The 20,958-nt window shown below is 35.4% G+C and overlaps 1 protein-coding gene across 6 annotated transcripts in view; it reads right to left on the reverse strand.

The window, feature by feature from the left end:
- Positions 1-4,985: 4,985 nt before the first annotated feature.
- LOC149788525 (uncharacterized) overlaps positions 4,986-20,958 on the reverse strand; it is a 182,008-nt gene continuing 166,035 nt past the window's right edge. For all 6 annotated transcript variants that reach the window (XM_089974539.1, XM_089974538.1, XM_089974536.1 and 3 more), the window contains 2 exons: positions 14,071-14,472; positions 4,986-9,710 (listed from right to left, as the gene is read on the reverse strand). In XM_089974539.1, coding sequence (XP_089830665.1) covers positions 9,178-9,710; positions 14,071-14,472 — 935 coding nt within the window. In that variant the 3' untranslated portion in view covers positions 4,986-9,177. The remainder of the gene's footprint in view (positions 9,711-14,070; positions 14,473-20,958) is intronic.

A 20,958-nucleotide genomic window follows, 5' to 3' on the forward strand; every position in this document is an offset into this window, starting at 1 on the left:
CATATATGTCAGAAAAGATAATCATGTAAAAAAAAAAAATGAGTGACACGAAACAAATTTACTATATTCCTTTCAATTGTCATTTAAAACCATTTCAATGTACAGAATACAAATTCTAACTTTACTTTGCTGACCTGCATTATGTTGCTGCGTGGAAACAACATAATGACATAATGAGCATAAAGCATTTTGTTTCCTTTCAAACCTTTAATTTCAAAGAATTCTAGAGCAATAGATGTGCATGCCATACGAAGTAAACATTTCCTATCACAGTACGAAGAAAGAAAAAAAAAACAAAAAAAAAAACAATAAATGCAAAGGATTGAAATCTTATCTTGCAACGAAAAAAGTTAAACCCTGAATTTATGTGTGCCAAAAAAATCTAAAACAAGATTTTTCAACCAACCTAAACTCCTTAAGATGATTTGTTATAAAATTCCGTCACTTAAAGACATTTACAAAAGGATTGATTTAAATTTTGACAAAAGACCTTCAAATTATATATTGTTGTATAAACAAGGACTGAAATTTATGTAAAATCAACTTGTCTTCTTGTAGTTCAATGAACCAGTCCCCAAACCTGTATTGATACATGGGCTTTTATCGTTTCTTAGTATATAATAAAAGGGACAACAATTTCCCATTTCACCTGAGTTCTATTTAAGATCTGAAACAAATGCTTCAAAGCTAAATGTCACTGTAATAGATTCGCACCGAAGTTCAGCTCAGAGATTCGAAATTTTTCTTGTCCGGGTTTCCTCCGAATATTCCAATCCCATTTTCCACATTTGGACATTTAGGATGGAGTGTGGGTTCAGAGCAATTACATATGTTAACAAAAATGAAATCTGCCGCCACCGTCACATAGCTTACCAGGTGGCCTAGCAAATTTAAACCATGTTATATCGACTTATACCTGCACGAAGTCGATAGAAAAATTATTTATTTTCTCAAAATTGGCAAGTATTATAATCGTTATGTCTTTAATCCACGGATAGACTAGACAAAACTCGGCATAGACGAAACCTGACCCGGTACTCGCCATTTGCGTTAATAGTCAAATGACTTCACAAGTCTCAAACAATGACATCGGAAGTTCAATAGTCACGCGATACCAACAACTAACTCCTTTTTAATGTCGTTGTACAAAATTTAAATTATAGTCTAGTTCCCTGCTACGCATGTTCCCTGCGTGAGAGCACATGTCAACTTCGATGCGCACGAATGCGTGACCGAAAAATGTAATAGCATTTATCTGATGATTGATTGTTGGTTTAGTGTGAGACGAGATTGCTAAGGAAATATGATAACGTTCTTGTGTTTTAACAGTTCGTTTTGCAGTTGTAACACGTCGGCGGCCCTCGCCTGGTCTGTGGGTGGCATCCTTACCTGCGTATCCCCCCTCTGGCCTTCCCGTCGCCCTGACGGTTACGGCCGGCCGGCTCTCCCTAACCCACCAACGCTACTCAGTGGGTCGGGGTCGGTCTGCACCCCCGCAACCTCCACTCTCCGAGTGTGCCTGCTTGTATCTCTCCGCCATGCTGGCGATCTCTTCGAGCGTCCGGTGTTCTCTCTCTGCTAGAAAGCGTGTCAACTCGCGATGTTAAGTGCTCAAGACATGCTCCTTAACTATGACTTCGCGTAGCCCGTCGTACGATCGTTCGATGTCGGCCATCTTAATCCACTTCTCAAATAACCCTCGAATTGAGAGTGGGTTTCCGTTGTCTTTTTCGTCGAATCCCGAAAGAGTTTACTGTACGTTTCGGCGGTAGCCGATAATGGCAAAGGAGGGCCTTCTTGAGCGCGCCGTGTTCGTCAGCATAGTCTGCAGCTGTGGTAAACTTTGCGAGCTGCACCTTGCAAAAAGGCTGAGACGTTAATCGCCCAATCCTGCAAAGGAATGTTATAGGCGACCGCGAGTTTCTCAAATTGCACGAGGAAATCGTCAATGGACTCTTCTTTGTCATTGAACCGCGGAATACTTATTTGTACCTTTCGCTGATCGATAAACGGTCACAAGCTACCTCCAGGAATCTTACTGGGATCGTCCATAGTTGATAACCTTACCTTCTCCATTTCGAGAGCTTGTGAGAGTCCGGCCAGTTCTAGCACTTTGTTTCTCTGTCCTCTGCTATCTTGGCCAGCTCTTTTTGTTTTTCTGTCCGCTGATATCTTGGCCGGCTCTTTGTCCGATGCTTTTTCTGCCTTCCTCACCCGGGCAGGCAACGTGACAGTAATTTTATTTACTGGAATTTGACATTCTCCATAAATTAATTTGACCTGGCTGCTTTTTCGTAAACACCTAATATTAGAACTTTGCATCTAAAGCTCACCTAGTTCCTGACCTTGGTACAGAATTAGTAACAGTTGAAGTAAACAACCTTGAAATCATTCTGAGTGTGGATTTATAGGGTGGATTCGAGGCTGTACTGGGTGTACGCGACTTTACACATGTGAATAGCTTCTATTTCGAAATTCTGGTTTTAGGGGAATTGCGTAGTAGTCAGATATAATTGTGATGTATCGAGAAACAATTTTAGTGGTGATTTTAAACAGTTTGACATCAAGGTTGTGTTTTATCTGTTGTGACCAGTTGGAGTTAAATTTGAATTTTTCTTCAAATTATTTGGATTCTAAGAGATTCTTTTCCCTGGGAATATTTAAGTGCTCATACAGAATTCTTGGACAAAGACATTAAAATTTTATTCAAAATTCAAAACTGGAATATTATTTTTTGTGGTTCAATGAAATACTGTAGACAAATCAGTACCATACTGGTTACAGTATACGTCATCGCCTTCCATTTTGGATTTTTGTCAGGACTCGAACTCAAATTTATTAGAACATTTTATTACTAGGACTTCTAGTTTTTAATTCTTGGATATTTTTGGATTTTATTCTTAAACCTGTAAGTTCTTTTCCTCCTTTATACCTTGTTTTTCTAGGGAAATAAATTATTTGTCAAATTTTACAAAGCTTGTCTTCACTTCTTTCTCGTTACTGTTTATTAGAGCCTAAACACGTAACAAAAGCAATGTTTACATCTTGTTTGAGTCACCTTAGTCACCCACTTCAACTGGTAGCATGACCCCTGCCATATATGTTTCTATATGAGGGTGCCACTTTTGTGCCAACTACTATACCATTAACTTGAGTAATTTTAGTCATTCAGCACAAAGTATCTCCTCTATAGCCTCTTTCACTAACCACATTATCTGCCCTTTTATTTTGCACTCTTTGTTGTATGGAGGCTGTGCTAGAAGCATTTCCAGTTGGTATTGCCGCAGGTCGACATTCAATCATTGCAAAACTGAGCTAAGTCAACAAATTATTTTTCATGCCATGGGCAAACTTTTCAATTGTGCAATAAAGTAATTTACGAATTGTTAGGCACAACGGATAAAATCATACATCAATGTGTATGTGGATAATGTGCAGATACTTGCAAATAAAAGTTTTAAAAAAATGTAAAAGATAATTTAGGAATAACAAAATAGTGAACATGATTCCTTGGCAAATCAACAACAATGACAACACAAACAGATAACAACAAAAAACCATTTACAGTTAAACTCAATGTTTAAAGTAATGTTATATTTAAGTAAGTCAATTATGAATCTTCATTCATGAGGTTCTACATTATGCAAAATGCTTAGAATTTGCACCCGATGATAATTCTTGTTAATCTTCCTCAAAGAAATCATTTACACCTAAAATAATTAATTTCCACTGCATACTTTTATTTCCATATCATTAAAGCTATATAATATCCAAAAAATCTGCAATGAACATCATTTAATGTGACAGTTTACATTTGCTAACGATCGCATGCTTTCTCAAAAGGCCACGTTTCATACAATTATATTCAGTTTTGAAAATTACTTCTATTTTATTTTGTACAATTCAAAGATGTGTACGCATCTGATGATTAAAAGGTCTTTTATTTTTCAGTGAAAATTTTAATTAAAAAAAACATTTCCATAGCTTATTTTATTTTCATTGCTTTCCATTTTTTTCATTGCATATTTTAGTCATACCTATCTATAATCCACTGATCACGTTCCAAAGGCTTTGACGAGTTTCCTATCCCCCATAGTGTGGATGTTTGTTTCTGTATCAAATCAAAAAGAATTTGAAGAACCAAAGTATTTATTATTCTTGTTCAGGGTTTGCTCATTGCTCTTTGCATCTTATTATTTTCTGACATGTCGTACTCACAATGTCCTTGGAGCTTGTCCCTTTGTTTTCCTTTCCGGTATATTTCTTTATGACATGTACTTCCTTCCTCAGACACTAGGTCTTGTGACTGGTTTCTATTTCATGGTCCTAAATTTGAGTGATCTTGATCAAGGATCAATCGATTGTACTGCGTGCGTTATATTCTGTACTGTTTTAATCATGTAATATCATGTTTGTGTTAGGAATGACCATTTTATATATTTTAATTTGCATTACAGTTTTTAAATTTATCTACTTTGAGAGAGAGAGAGAGAGAGAGTAATTATATACTGTGAGAGGGGCTAGAAATCACTCGAAATACTAAATACAAAACACTTGGCAAAGACAGATTTGTTAGTGACAATAACAGTAATCTTCTTGTCCAGCAGCTTAATTACCTGCCAGATGTAGTAAATACCTAATACGAGAGGGAGATAACTAGGTTAACAACAATGTCTACAAAAATGGTTCACAAGTCCAAAAATGCATTTTAAATTGGAAAATTGGTTGCAGTAATTGTCCAATGCTTCCTTCAAGCTATTCAATCCTCATCAACAGTCTTATGCATATATATAAGACTGGAGTTTTGTACAAAGAAAATGGCAGTTGACAATTTCTGATGTTTGTTCTACTGGGTGGTCTTGCAAGACACGATAGATCTACCATTGTTTTTAAGTTTTGAATTATTTTTAAAAAATTCTGAAACAGGTAGAAATCATGATGTCAATGTTTACTAAGAAAAATAAAAGTACCAGACACAACCATAGTCAATTTGCATTTTTTTATTTTTGAAGTTTACATCTTGTGATAGCCTGTGGCTTGTACTTATGGCACAATACAGAACACTGGCTAACTTTATCTGTACACACTATATACAACCCCACTGTACAATATCTCGCAATAATGATGCATGACATTGCCAATAAAGTACAAGAAGACATGAACTATAGCAAAACTAGTAAAGTGACAGAAGGGTTTGACACCCTCCCTACCTCTGTATGAAAGAAGCAAATTTTTTAAATTGTAATGGTCATTTACAGACACGAAACATTTTTAAGTCTTTTGCAATGAGGTATTGTAAATGAGGAAACAGAATTTTCTACTGTTTACATGTTGAAAACAAGATGTCAGACTTTTTTTTTTTAAAGATCTATCCCATGACATCTAATCTCCTGAAAGGTGAGAGAAGGAAACCAAGACTATTCCGACAAGGAAATCATACCTATTCCAAGATATACACAATAATGTCAGTCAGCAGAAATCAAGTAGTACATGCCTAGCTGTATGATCAGCACAGATTAATTCTGAATGTTGATGTCTTCAAATTTACTTTTGTATACAGTAAATCTGTAACAACTCGAAACATCCATCATTTGAGCAAATGATACAACTCAAATACCTTGCCAAGTCTGAACATACAACTTTTTCTTGCCTCTGATTCTAAAAATAAGTAAACAATCAAATTTTGGTCCACAGCACCTAACGCTCGACATTACACAGTAATGAATTGGATTATGAAATTAATCTTTAGCGGACTTGCACAATCAAAACTTTAATATACCACAAATCCCTGAAATTTGTATACATTCAAAGAATGCTACAACTTAAGTAACACCCTCAGTTTGAGTGCTCAATCACAGCTCAAGCCAAGTGATATTATAGACTGTTCTTTCCTTGCAAGAGCTGTTGAAGCTTTATCTGCTCAAGATTTGGTATGATATATGTGCACAAGAGTACATTTTTATTTTGGACAAAAACATTCCTCAACATCAATCCAGTATTCAAGATGTTGATGCCACTTTTATTTGTTGAATGTAGACTGGATCAACGAAAAGGATTGTGAATATTCTAAGAAAATTTCTCAACAATAATTAATTAATGGTGCTTTAACAACCTTATCCAACAATAGAAAAAAAAAAAAAGAAAAAGAAATAAAACCCCAGAAAAAAAAGCACACTAAAAAAAAACTTGAATAATGAAAAGTCTGAAGACAAAAACACTTCTTGGAGATTTTATCACAATTAGTGAAACCATTTCGAGCAACATCAGAAGCTTCAAATTTTACCTATAAATAGCCCAAATCAAGTCCATTTTCATTAATACTTGGAAAGCCTATTTCTGTTTATTGTTGACTACATGCTACAAATGGTTTTCCACAGAGTACAAGGGCTGCGAATGGCCAGGTGGTCTAAAGCGCTCACCATTCTGGATCACTGCCATCTCATCTCTTTCTGCAGGAGTTCAAGTCTCTGGCTTGGCTAACGTGCATGTAAAAAAGCTTGCAAGTAGCTTCTCGTAGGTTGGTGGTTCTTCCTAGGACTTCCCCTGGTTTTTCCTCCGCCAGTTATACTGGCCACCATGTATACTTTAAACTATCTTGTGCTGAAAAATGGCATTAAACCACACACCATCCACTGAATAGGGTTTTGGTTTTCTTCCTTCATCATTCAGTACCAAATATTGTCTTGTCAAACCATTACATAAACAAGATGTAAACATTACATCTGGCACTGCCAACAAGGTATGGCTGAAGATAATTAGTGTCATGACCATCTGAATCAAACTGTTAAAGAAACTCGAATCAAGTTTGACATTAAAAATGCAAAAATCAATTCAGACCATGCTTTGATTTATATATATTGCAGGACCCATATTAAATCTGACAATGTTCCAAGGTGCCCTTCAAACAATATAAAGGGGAATCAACATATTGTAGCTTCTATGTTCTTCCGAGTCAACACTAATAATTGGACTGAAAAATAAAAATACTGTGAAAATCAAACTAGATATAGATCCTGATATTGGGCCTTGAACAAATCTGATTTACTTCCATGATGTCATTCAAAGGTTAATATGCAGAAAGAAAATTCCTGCTGCAAGGCAAACTTAATATAAAAATGTGGTCATAAGCCATTTAAATCTAGCTATGGGGAAAAGTTGTAAATCAAATCTGATCTCTGTCTTCTTGATATTAAGCTTTATAAAATCAAATTTAAATCCACCAGGTCTTTCATACAGTTAATGAGCAGAAATGAAATTTGTGATTTGATGAGTAACGAGACATTTAGACTGAATTACAGCCCCTTTTCAACATATGGCACTGGGATAAAACTCAAATGACAAGTTGCAATGTTGCAGTATATTTTAGGACGTTCACAAGATTTAAGTACTGCAAAACAAATTATCAGAACATTTAATGACTTTGCCTCACAACTCCGGTACTAGAATTAATGCCAACAGCAGCAAAACTGTACGGATTCAAGATTAGATCCTTATTGACAAATGCAACTTGGTCCATTTCCTATACAAGTACTTTTCAATATTTGATATATAGAATATCATAGACTGTCTGAGATCAAGGGCATTTCAGAACCATACAACTCATTCTATACTAGATGTGGAGAAAAAAAGAAAATGATACATCCATGTAAAATCATACAATTTTAAAAGTGTACAAATAAAAAATATATTGTTTGATACTGATGTGCATGTTTGGAAAGGGTTTGTTTTGGTGTGTGTGTGGTAATTATTAATGTTTCTTGTATGCAAAGAAGATGAACATAAACTCTGAATTGATTATGAACACATTTAAGTAAGAAAATAGGGTTGTCCTCAAAATGTGCATCACTTGCGAACCTCCTTTTCATTGACGTTATTCAGAGTCAAATGGTGATCAGATTTTGATGCATAAGAAGATAAATAATTGTATTAAAGACCTGCACCTTTTTTTTAAATACTAGCAAACCTAGCTCTCTAGAGGAATGGATCTAAGACAATGTGTACTTAGTGCTGACAAAAATGTAACCAACTTATAAAGAGGCTGTAATTTTTTAGTATCTTTGTAAATTTGCAATTCTCAAATAATGCTTACCTTGTAAGCCGTGTGCAATTTCACAATTTACTCAGAGTAAGATTTCAATATCTGCAATCAGCAGTTAGACGTCTGTTCTCTTGCAATTTAATATTTTGTTATTCCAAATAAAATGTAATGTGTAAACCATATATTCTGAATTTCTTAAAAGATAATAGGTCACTTATAAAGTGATATAAAATAATCAAACTTTAATGATCTGCAGATCCAATGAAGATTGTGAAGAAACAAAATGTATTGTTACATGATATGTATTGTACCATAAAGATTACCAAGCTATAAAGTCTAAAAGATGTCTAAAACGGCATCTAGTCTTCAAAGTCATAAATAGGATAAAATGGCTGTTTTAATGCATAATGCAGGTTGCTCAGGTTACATAAAACAAATATAGTACATAATTTTAAATAAGGCAATCAATTTCAGAGAAATCATATCCTTATATTTTCAATTTAAAAAAATATTCTATCACTGTCAAGAAAACTAAAACATAATTAAGGCCAATGAAAATATTTGTTACCTCACTGCAAATAGTTTTGTAAATGATAATGAAAAATGTCTTGCAATATTTCCATGACAATGAAAAGGGGCAACGAGATTGCAAAATTATGGCACAATAAAAAGGTGCAGTCCTTGCCATTTTGCAGTACAAGCTACTTCACTATCTGAAATGTATTATGTGTGTTGGTCTAATCTACATACACAAGTACACAAATCTATACATTCAGATGGGGTAAATACATGTACTATGTGTTTTTATTTTACTACACTCAAATTTATCTCTGATGCTATACAGAATAAACTACCAAAGTAAACAAAATAATCTGTTTTGTTGGTTGGCTTAAATATCTACAAATATTTACATGACAACAAGGATGAGAAATTACAGCATATACAAGTATTTACAGGTATTTAACAAACGATGAGCAATAAAAACTTCCTTAATACCAGAATCAAGTCGATCCTAATTCTGTCTACAACATGTAAAACAAAATGAAAAAAGAAGTCATACATATTATGTAATGATTCGGCTGCCTGTTTCACGTGTGTCCCATAACCTACAACACACAAAATAATGACAATGATGAAGATCATGAATAATGATGCGCGTCTCCACCAGACGAGTGTCTCTTATGTTTCGATTTTTTTCTACACGGATGTCGTTGTGAAGAGGATGGTGAGAGGGTCTGATGATGCTGATTGGAACTGTAGCTCTGGCTGGAGTGAGAACTGTTGTTGTAACCAGAGTATTGTGACCGAGATCCTGTGTCTCCTTGGGAGACATGGTGAGGATGAGGGTGACTGGGTAAGGTTTGCTTTGTGTTGGGTACAGTTCCAAAACTTGACACTGATCGATGACTGTAATCAAACACTTGCTGTTGAGCACATACAGCCCCAGATCCACTGAAAGCCCCTGCCACTGTTCCACTGCTCCCAAGAGAACCAAAGTTTATACTACCATAATTGTTAGGCACTTGAGTGGGTGGAGCGGATATCAAAGCAGCTTGGGGGGCAGGCTGAGATAATGGGTGAGGAGAAGCTGTTGAAATTCCCTGCTGGTTTGGTGCAGGAGGAATTACTGGAGGGAAGTTCTGTGGTAACCCTGTCACATGGCCATTCAGATCTAAAATAAACAAATGAAAGTCCTTCAGCAAACCTTCTTCTATACTGATTAATTCATCCCAAAATAAAATATCAAGCTACAATAAAATGAAAACTCTCCAAAACAAAAAATGATATACTGAATTATGAAATGTACCAGAAAATGTGTCATTTTCATTTTGGATTTGATGCTGCCTTAACTGTAGTGTTATTCTCCCAGGCGCCTTCAATTTTTTCTATTTATTTATGAAAATGATATTTTCCTTCAGAAACTATACTATAAAATGTCACAAAACACCATGCTCTATACCACCCTACTTCTATTTTTTTAATTAATTGACAACATGCAGACTTACTATCTTGAAAATACACAACACTTGTTTATGAGGTATTTCCAGTAAGTGTGACGGTCAAGACTGATATGATTCGGTTCCAAAATAAGAGTTGGATGATGATGACAAAAGCTAGATATTGCTTCTAGGCTACATATTTTGTTCTGAACATCTTATATATGCTGATATATTGCCACACAATATATTTCTATCATTCAATGATGGAATTTTTGACAAGTCTACAAAACAAATGTTTACTCCTTTCGTCTTGTGCTTGATGACTACCAATTGTTTAGACAATCAGAAAAACACAATGACCAAACAACTGCATGGGATAATTATGGGCACCTCGTATCCAATGTCTGATATGTCAAGTTATAAAATGGCCATCTGAGTTTATTTACTGGTCATGTGCAGCAAATATGTTTTATATCTGACACATGCAGGTTCTATTTAGAAGCACATGTTAATGTGTTTAAAACATGTATTTCTTTGCAAGACTGCAAATCATCCCAAGATTTTCAGGAGAGTAGTTGTTTTCTGTTCAAAATTATTTAGTTTTATGTACTTTCTCAAGTTCAATAAATATTTTTTCATTGCATATAAAGTGTTTTCTTTAATACTGACCCTCCCATATAAATAATTTGCCCGTGGGTAGTCATCCCACCCACTTTCTGCCTCTCATATCAATAATGTCAATACTTCCTTTCAATAAGCTCTGCTATGTCAGCACAATATCTTTCAGTGTTTGAGCTACAGTGTAAGCTTAATCGTCCCACTATACAGCTTTTAGATTGCAGTTTAAACAAGAATCAACATACACCTAGCAAAATAACCTGCTATAAGGTACTGACCATTTTTCAGGGGTGGGGGCTGGCTGTGATCTTTCTTTTCTTTCTTCAAATGATATAATGGATATAAAATGGTGAAAGGGTTAAGATGTTGGTCTTAAATATACTTGTGCTATACAATGGTACATATTTGTTCGTTGTACCCAGCTCTAGTGTTGAATAAGTAACAGGTAACACATTAACCCCTGGAGGTTTTTGTCATTTTCACCTGAAAATCGAGTAGGAAACACATTTTGAAAGCCATTTCTGAATAGATCCGAAAACACCAAATTCCCGGTGATCTCTCAATAACATACTGCCTAGTTGTGTCAGAAACATTGCATTTCATTGGCTATTTGATTCACGCATGAGCAGAAGAGTAAAAGCTGGATTTTTTTGTTGTTTTTTTTTTTTGTTGCTAAATGGAGCCATTATTTTTTTTATCGAGACCACTCTTTACTCCAAATGTCCATCTTATCCTACTTTTTGCAAAGGCTCATCTGTCTGTTTGCAGTTCATACTGGTTTGCCTTAGATCTGAGACCAAAAAGTCTAAAATCCGGACACAAAATCGGATTCCTACCACAGGCGAATTTTGGATAGAAAAAAGTCAGGTCCAAAAATTGAGTTTTTTATCTGTATTTTGTAGTGCAACTAGATATTCCAGATTATTTGGTATCATTGTAGAGCTACATCTGTCAACCTTTCTATAATACCACCCACTTTAGTGTATCATGCATGACCATGACGCTACAGAGCTCGGCAGTAGGCTACTACCTCCTGCCCCGTTAAGTTGTCGCTAGGGGTTAATGTGTTAATGAACATTCAATCCAGGAACACTACCAGTAAGACATCCCACCCTCCTCAAAATCTGTAATAAATATTAAAACAACTGAAGATTTTCTTATTTATTGTAGTATGTATCTGTCATCTCATTCCTGCTTGTGAGCTTACACAGATGTTCGTATTTCGAGTTCATTACCTAAGTAACAACCCAAGTTGATATGACCATCTATGTGGGTGGAGTAGCAGAGATGCTGTCAGAAATCATTTAAGTAGAGGTCCCCCTCACCTACTGTTAAACTGTTCCAAATGGTAGACGAGTGACTACATTAACACATGGTATAGAAACACCCAATTTAAAACAAACATTTAATAATTTTGCATCAATTCTTTGACAATAAATGTACTAAGTAGCTGCATACCTGTTTCTCAGCTGGTAAATATTCTTATTTGCTGCTTATCACTCCCCTTAAAAGAAGCTCGAGAATAATTTACTGGACCACACACACATTTGTATAGTCATCAGTTTGTTTATTATTTTAGATGTCAGCCTACAGACCGTTGAAACTGAAGTAAAAAATATGATAGGATTTTGTTTAGTTTTTCTCTCAGATATTCTTACATTTTCTTACTACAATGATAGTTTCAAAGGTCTGTGGTTACACTACTGCTCCTGCATAGTGTGAATTTAACTTCCAGAACTGAATCCCCTTTAACAAGTAGTTTCTTTAAGTAGTCAGAACTGCTGCAATTAAGGCCAGTATGAATAGATTAAGGAACTAGTGTTCAGGATATATATCCAAAACACAACTGTCTGCAATTCATGTATGTTGTTCCTTGGATATTTCTGTGTATCGGTTTTTTGCAAGGCTTAAACTGTAGTAATAAAACACATGCCAATTATTTTTCTATCACGCTTTCTGTGCTATGTTTAGTTAACAGCAAACTTCTTAGTTTTGTCCTTAGCAGATGATCTTAACATTTTGCTGACTTTCGTAAAGCTTTAGGCATTTTCTTAATGACCAATCGATAGATCAATTTACTATACTCTCAAGGAAACTATTCAACTGGAATGCCTCCAAGTTTTGAATATTTTAAAAAATCATGCATTAAGATAAACTGTGGGAACCACAGACAACTTCCCGTATCTTTACCCCACTAAGATTTAAAAGATGCATGCTGCTCGATCATTTCTGCGAGAAAGCCCTAATCACACATCCTGGCAGCATTTCTGGAGTAAAGTGAATAAGATTTTTAAGTGGATGCTGTGGTACTGAATATCAACTGACATTACATGACCCTCTGTTCTAGGATGATGACTGCTGTACTTTCATTTAGGATTAACCGGACATTATAAGAAGTTTTCTGGTGAAAATCCCAAGTCAATACAACTTTTAGTAACAATAAAAAAATGTTCAAGATGAATGCCATGGTGGCCATAAATTTTCATTGAAGACCAACAAGATATCACAAGAAGACTTTTTGTGAAAATCCTGTGCTGACATGACCGTCCATTCAGTATAAGTGCTGATAACAAAATAATCTCAGACCAACAGCATTTTTATTAAGAATCAACTATGCCATGGGGTTAATTAGTGTTTAAAGTTTCAGTGAAATCACCAGGTAGTTTAAGAAGAAGTAGCTTGCCAGCAGAGAAAGAGAGATGACACACCCCATAAGCTCTCCTGGTCTATGACTAGCAGTAACTAACTTACGCCAAAAGAGAGAGATGATACACCATCCCATAAGCTCTCCTGGTCTATGACTAGTAGTAACTAACTTACGCCAACAGAAAGAGATGACACACCATCCCATAAGCTCTCCTAGTCTATGACTAGTAGTAACTAACATATGCCAACAGAGAGAGATGACACACCATCCCATAAGCTCTCCTAGTCTATGACTAATAGTAACTGACTTATGCCAACAGAGAGAGATGACACACCATCCATTAAGCTCTCCTGGTCTAATAGAACTAAAATAGGGTAAGGGATACAGTACATATGGCAGTGGGCAATAATGGACCCTGACTACCACATTATAAAGAAGAGCTGTACCTACCCAGACATCATTACTAAGATGGGTTGATACCACTTTGCTGGTGAAAAAAAACTGCTTCATATAATGAATAGGATCATACATTTAAAACAAAGACTAGAAAGAAATTGATCAGAACTAAAACCTTAAAAGACGTGTTTGTGCTAAAAGAATCCCCCAAGTCAAAATCAAAGACAAATTTTGCAGAGCATCCGGACACTCATGTAAGAGCACAAAAGACCAAGAAAAGAGTACAATGTTCCATACAAATTGGAGAAAATAACTAGCTTGAATTGGGGACTTAGAGACAGCAATGCATCCGTAGCAGATAATGTATTACTACTAACAATACTGTGATGGTTTTAATAAGAAAGCCTACATTAGAACAAAAATAATCTTACTTGGATAGAAGTTATTGATCTGTGGCTGTGCAGCAGGAAGCTTGGAAGCTGTGTCCACTAGTGATGGTGTGGCAGCTCCATTCTGTTGTCCTGTTTGTCCCAAAGCAGCTTGGAGCTGTTGTGAAGGAAATGTGGGGATGGACATGAGGGAGGGGATTCTACTGCCACCAAGGCCATTTGGTGGCTGCTGCTGAGGGGTAGCCATCATTGGAAGATGATGCTGAGGTCCTGAAGGACAGGCCAAATTGGCAAGCTGAGAGGTCACTCCTTGGGGCTGATGGAAACCTAGTTGGGGCATCTGCTGGGAGGGTACCTGTGGGTGAGGCAATCCCAAGGGCTGGAATGTCTGCAGGTTAGACTGACTTGGGGTTGTACTGCATGCTGCTTGTTCTGGTGTTTTGTCTGACAAAGAAAAGAGAAAAGTTATGCTTATTTATCACGATGAATCGTAACACTTTTAATATACTGAATCAATTACACAATATAAAAAAATGTGCATCATATATTTTTTAATTTTATTTTGTCTTTACATTTTATTTTTTTAATACATTTTATAGAATTTTAACATCTGTGCCTTCATATTTATACTTTGTTATTTCATGTTAAGATGTATTTAGGCAGGTTATTTCTTCTTTGATTTTAGTGCAATTCACCTTTTCATTTAATTGGCAACAGGTATCCATTTTTATGCTGCCATTAGACACTAATACATATATATGTAACACAAAAAAGCAACAAGATTTTTTTAAACATTCAAAGTTCCTGAATTACCACTATAAACCATTTCCAAAATATATCATAAATTGTTATGTCATGATGCAAATCAAATGCACTGCATGGATGAATATTTACCAAAGAACCCAAGTCTTAAACTGGTGGTTCCACACATTCTGTAATGCTTTCACCATTTAATGACTTTTACAACTGCTGTATTCCTCTTTTTACAGGATAAACTGTTCCCTCAGAATAACAATTTACTACTAATACTATTAAACATTACACTACTTCAATATGTACATGTACTGTTAAATTATCCGAATGTCAACTATTGAATAAAAAGACTAACAATGAAGCATTCATCCATTCATCTATCCATCTACATACATACAAACATACAGCATTTGTATAACCCAGGGGTGTACAACTCCTAGCCCGTGGGTCGGATCCGGCCCAGGAACGTGTTCTGTCCGGATCTCAGGGCATATTACATAAACAGAAATCTGGCTCGTGAACAGTAATTATTTTAAAGAAATTAGTGTTTGCAGCCCTTGAATGGTCCAAGAAAATGCAATCTGGCCCTTGGTCGAAAAAGGATGTGCACCTCTGATATAATCTGTCTAAACAACCAATACAATAAAAAAACGAAAACAGCACATGCAAATTCATTGTTAAGTTATTGCAAGTTATGTTTTCTAAATATCATAATTTATTATCATGCTAATATGAGATATAAACAAGTCTTCAAAAAAGCATGTGACAAATTCTATATCAACTCATTCAATGATGTATTTCTTCAGTTGTTTTAATATTTATTAAATTGGCATGTAAAGTCATTTCAGTGTACAGAATAACATATCTAACTTTTCCATCTTCTCTAGACAAAACTTACACAGTAAAATTTTCTGGGAAACTGTATTTGGAACATGATATATTCAAGTACAATCTTCAATGCTTTTATGTGCACACTTTAAACTGTTCTCCAGGACATAATTGCACACATCCCCAACATCCACCCCATTTAAAAATGATGAAGAAAACAAAACATGGTATAAGCATTTAGTCTTCAACTACCACTGCTGTTTTCATGACTCATTGCTCTGCCTAGCTGCCAAGGTCATTACCAGAGTTGGTATAGAGGCAGACTATCAGAGCCTGATGCTGCTCTACCCAAATGATTACAATTTAGCCAATGACTTGGGAATATGGGTCAATTGTTTTAGATATTTTCCTTATAATGGACTCAATTATATACTAAAACCATGCATATAATTATAAAAGCTGTAACCACCTTTCATCAGTGCGATTCTTTTATTCTACTGATTTCCACAAGAATGACAGGAAAATTGATGAACTGAATGCAGAACACTATCTGTAACACTAAAATTTGTTTGCCATTATTCCTCTGTCAAATTTGTATGCACAATTACTTACAAATGTTTAAATAGTCATTATATTCTACTAAATCTGAAGAGGCTGTTGGTGATATTTCTAAAAACAGTTAAGTGGTACACAAAGACTAAGCTTGCACACCTCATTCTGCATTTTTTTCCAAACGTTGGTCATCTGTTTCATAGATTTTGCTCTATAGTTGCTAATTTCAGCTACAGTTATTTCATTCAATATGGCGGGTTTTTTATATTTTAAAAAAATCACTTTTACGTAATCTCTTTCAGAGCATAAACCTTCGTTTGTAACTCTATTTTGACTGGTTGAATATCCTTTGAATGCCCAGTACAGACGAATAAAATCATCTGTAACATGAACATACATAGCTGATGTATACGTCACCAAGGTCTACGGTACATGACCAGTAAGCAGATACATCTGCTATGGCGATAGCAGTGCTTGCTTACAAGCAAATATATATCACTGCAGAGGCAAGACACATTATGCAGTGGATATATGTGTGCGAGTGGTAGGGAAAGAGTTCATAAAATTGGTAATATACATTAATAGTAACAAGGTATCACTCAATAAAGCAGATTTCAAGAGAAACCACTATAAATCAAGTGCTTACTTAGCAACTATCTGCAAAAATCCGTAAGCAGTCAGAGTTTAAAACATTAGTTAGGGAAAGTTCATTTACATCTGTCTACTTCATCTTGTACTGATCCCGATTTTCTAATGCTGACAATTCAACATGATCTAGCAATGAAGACAGTATTACTGTGACAAAGACTGTCAATGGGTACCAAAGTACTCAGGTACTCACTCGTTCATAATTGCCTGGGTAATAAAATTAGCAAGAGTGTACCCATTTAGTTCAAGTAAAAAAACGTTTCCAAGTTCTGACCAAACATATCAGACGATGTCAGGAGCAAGAGAGACAGAGACCAAGGACTGAAGTTTGAGGCTTGTGTCATGTGATAATTGGCTGCTGTGCATTTATCCATCATAGACCTCCATCTACTATTTTTATATTTTCAATTGTGTGAACAGTTGGCCATTTACATCAGTTTCCTTATTTTCTATTTGTAGTAAATGTACACGTTTCCAAGAAAACAAACAGGTTTCTTGAATTTGAAACCATGTATTACAGACTCATTATAGTTTGATAAACACTTAAGTAGCAGACCAGTCTATAGTGAAAAATAAAAATATGGTGCCAAATATTAAGTGAAAAGTGCTTCATTGATGTGACTCATGGATGTTATACGACTGAAACTGACTGAAACATGGTACAGGAGAGGGATTGTGTGCTGCATTAGGAAAAGGACAAATCTAAAGTGATATACAAATTCTGAAAGAGGAATTCACCCATGATGTAATACAGTGTTCAGAATGCATGGACTTGACTTTACGACCCTTCAGTGAATATTTAACATGTCGACTAGTTAAAGTGAATGTTGTGTATAAATAATTTATCATTCTGTTTTGTGTCCGTGTTCTCATACAAATCCACATGGATTTAGCCGATTTGTGGCAAGAATTTTAACAGCATATCCAGGTAAATAAAATAACTAAAATTCTTGTACAGTTTTCTGTAATTATGGCATGTATGCTCAGACTGCAATTCTTTGCTGCTTAGGGGGCACTCACCAATTAATATGTACTTTAGAGAGAGTGACGTATGTAAGGTGAAGTAGTTCGCATTTAAAAAATGCACAATGGAGAGAATGTCGGCATACCTATATGCTACAGTAACGTAATGTGGATGATATTTCTTTGGATATTGCACTTTTGGAAATTTTACATGATTTAAACACACTGCTAACTAAAATGACTGCTCCCTTGTGTTAAAAAATCAGCCTGAATTAGTCTAAAGTACACTATACATAGCAGCTATTAAAATAGGGAAAATGAATTTTGCCAGACTAGACAATACCAGCTTCTGAAAGTGCAATGAATGAATTACCAAATATACAAAATGTAAAAATTGTCATCTGCTCCTTTTTAAACAATTTACCTCTTAAGTTCAGGAAGTGAAAATGACCAAGTAGAGCTAGCACTTTTTTGAAAGGTGCACATTTGAAGTAAGGCCAAGCTGTATACTCTATAACCCATAGTACACCCATCAATCATACACCAAAATAAAGGGAATTAAAGATTCTTTTAATTATACCCAAGATATACAAGGTCTTTTTTTAAAAAGCCACTATAACCAGTGAGGAAAGCCAGGGAAATTCTTTTTCTTTAAAATCCTAACCCTATGGAAAATACGAAACTGTAGAGCGCCACCTTATATTCGTAACACACTTATACCCCTTGGGGGTGGGGTGGCAAGTGTGAACTTGCAACAAAGCAATTCAGGTTCACATTCAATTTAATTTCCCTTAGATGGTTTACCCCAGGGATCAACAGGTACACGGCTGACTTTTCCTAAAATTTTGACAACTTCAACTGTGATAATAATGTATATTTATTCCTACATACAAATGTACTGCACAGAAGAGCCTTTTGCATAAGTGATCCTGTGCCTGTGTGGACATCAAACAATCACAATTATTATAGATTTACTGTTCTAAGTGCTGAACCATCATTTTTTATTCCTGCCACTATCCATTCCATTCACCTTTAAACACATCAATGGGCAATAGTGGCATGCAAGAGCAAATTACCTACAAACTACTTCCCAATGTGGTAATGTGTGTGACTGGCACTGAGAATACTATTTATGAAATTAATTCATTTTTTCTTTGAGCCTGAACTAAAGTAGGTAACAAACTCAACTATCTATTCCTCACTGCTGGGGAAAACCAGGTTTTCTATGTCCACACCTTGGATCATTCAGTTTGATTTATTGTCAGTATAGCACAAAATATTGGTAACAATGATCTTCTTTGGTTGTAATGGTGTGGAATAGTGATGCATACAATTATCAAGCTTTATGACTTCTGGATGAATAATGCAGAAGAAATTAACTTAAAGCACACAATTCAAAACTGAAAGAATGAAACAATTGTTTTTATAAAAATGCATACCTAGGAAACCTTTTTGGCTAAATATGGAATAGTAAAATAATTAAAAAATGCCAAAAAAAAAAAAAAAAAAAAAAAGGCCCATGGAGGACTGAAGCTTTACTGGCTAAAAGGGATTTTCAGAATTTAAAACAAGTGATTTCTTCTTTTTAGCAAATGAGTGTTTAAGCCACAGCTGACATCCTTCAACCATAGCCGAATTTTAAAACTAAATTCTATGATGGCTATCATAGATATCAGACTGGCACCATTTCCAATCAGGACCAACTTAGCATCATTGGTACAAGCACAATACTGATATGCCCAGTCATACAGAAGTATTAATGACGAGACTTTCAAGATGTCCATTGTGATGGGCATATTAGAAGTCAGATCAGAATTCTTTTTATTTCCAATCAACCTGTCATTACAAGACATCTTTAAGTGAAAACACCATTTAAAACAAATAGTGATAAGAAGATTTTCAAGATGGTGGTCATATTGGATGTCTGAGAGACACCATTTTCATTTAGAATCAACTAGACAGAAGTATTTTAGTTTAAAAATAAACCATGCTGATATGCTCATTCATTCAGCAGGATCAGCCTAACAAGATTTGAAAGATGACCATATTGGTTGTGTAAGTGGCACCATTTTCATTTGGGATCAACTACATATCACCAAAAAAAAAAATCAGAAAAAACTGTCCCTTGCAGGCACTGATACTAAACTGTCCTAATTTTTTTCCCTGGAATTCAAGGTAAGACCACTTCTTCATTCTATCTGCCAAGTGTTCAAACTATCTCCAATATTCTTCTATGATAAGATTTTCACAATTATTTGCTGCGACAGCCATACTGGATGTAAGATCAGCACTGTTTTCATTTAGGACAAAACTAGAGACCTAAAGAATACTTTTGGTGAAAACCCCATGCCTACACGAGTTTATTCGGGAGAATTACAAGATCTTCATTATATTCATTGTGGCAGCCATATTGTATGTATGCTGGGCACCATTTTCATCTAGAACCAACTACATATCACAAGAAGCTTTTTAGCCAACAACCTATGTTGATATGACCATCCATTCCAGAGTAGTAGTGACAAAGATTTTCAAGATGGCCACCATGGTGTATATACTGGATGACAGAACTGTGTCATTTTCATTTAGAACCAACCAGACATTAAAACAAGTCTTCATGTGAAAACCCAATCTTGTTATGATGTTCCATCTTGCAGCAGAAAACAGCTGCAGTGCTGGCCATATTGCAGGCAAGATTGGTACCATTTTCTTACAGGACCAACTTGACATCATAATTAGACTTTTGTTTATATGACTTGAGATTTAGAAGTAGCAGCAATAAAAAGATGACTGCCATGGTGGCCAGACTGCAAGTCAGATCAGCATTTTTATTTAAATCCCACAACAATCTACTGGTGAAAACTCGATCTCAAAATGAATTTCTGTCTAGATGGGTGGCAACAAGATTTTCTAGCTGCCTGCTTTGGTGGCCATATTTGATATCAGATTGGAACAAAATCATGTTAAATTTCATATCACTCACCAAATTTCATGATTTTAGGTAAAACAATATGAATAAATGGTGCCCAGAAACTATAGTCACACATTAAATGCAAGAAATGGTCCGTATGGGTCCAATATTGTCACTTCACTTATGCAACTTAATAGTTGACCATTTCACTGAATCAGCTTATATTATGCTGTAACTATAAATCATAGCAAATTGATCTGCTTTACTAGTGTCTAGCA

This window comes from Sinohyriopsis cumingii, chromosome 11 (genome assembly GCF_028554795.1).
Source record: "Sinohyriopsis cumingii isolate HCF-2022 chromosome 11, ASM2855479v2, whole genome shotgun sequence".
In the NCBI taxonomy this organism is placed as follows: Eukaryota; Metazoa; Mollusca; class Bivalvia; order Unionida; family Unionidae; genus Sinohyriopsis; species Sinohyriopsis cumingii.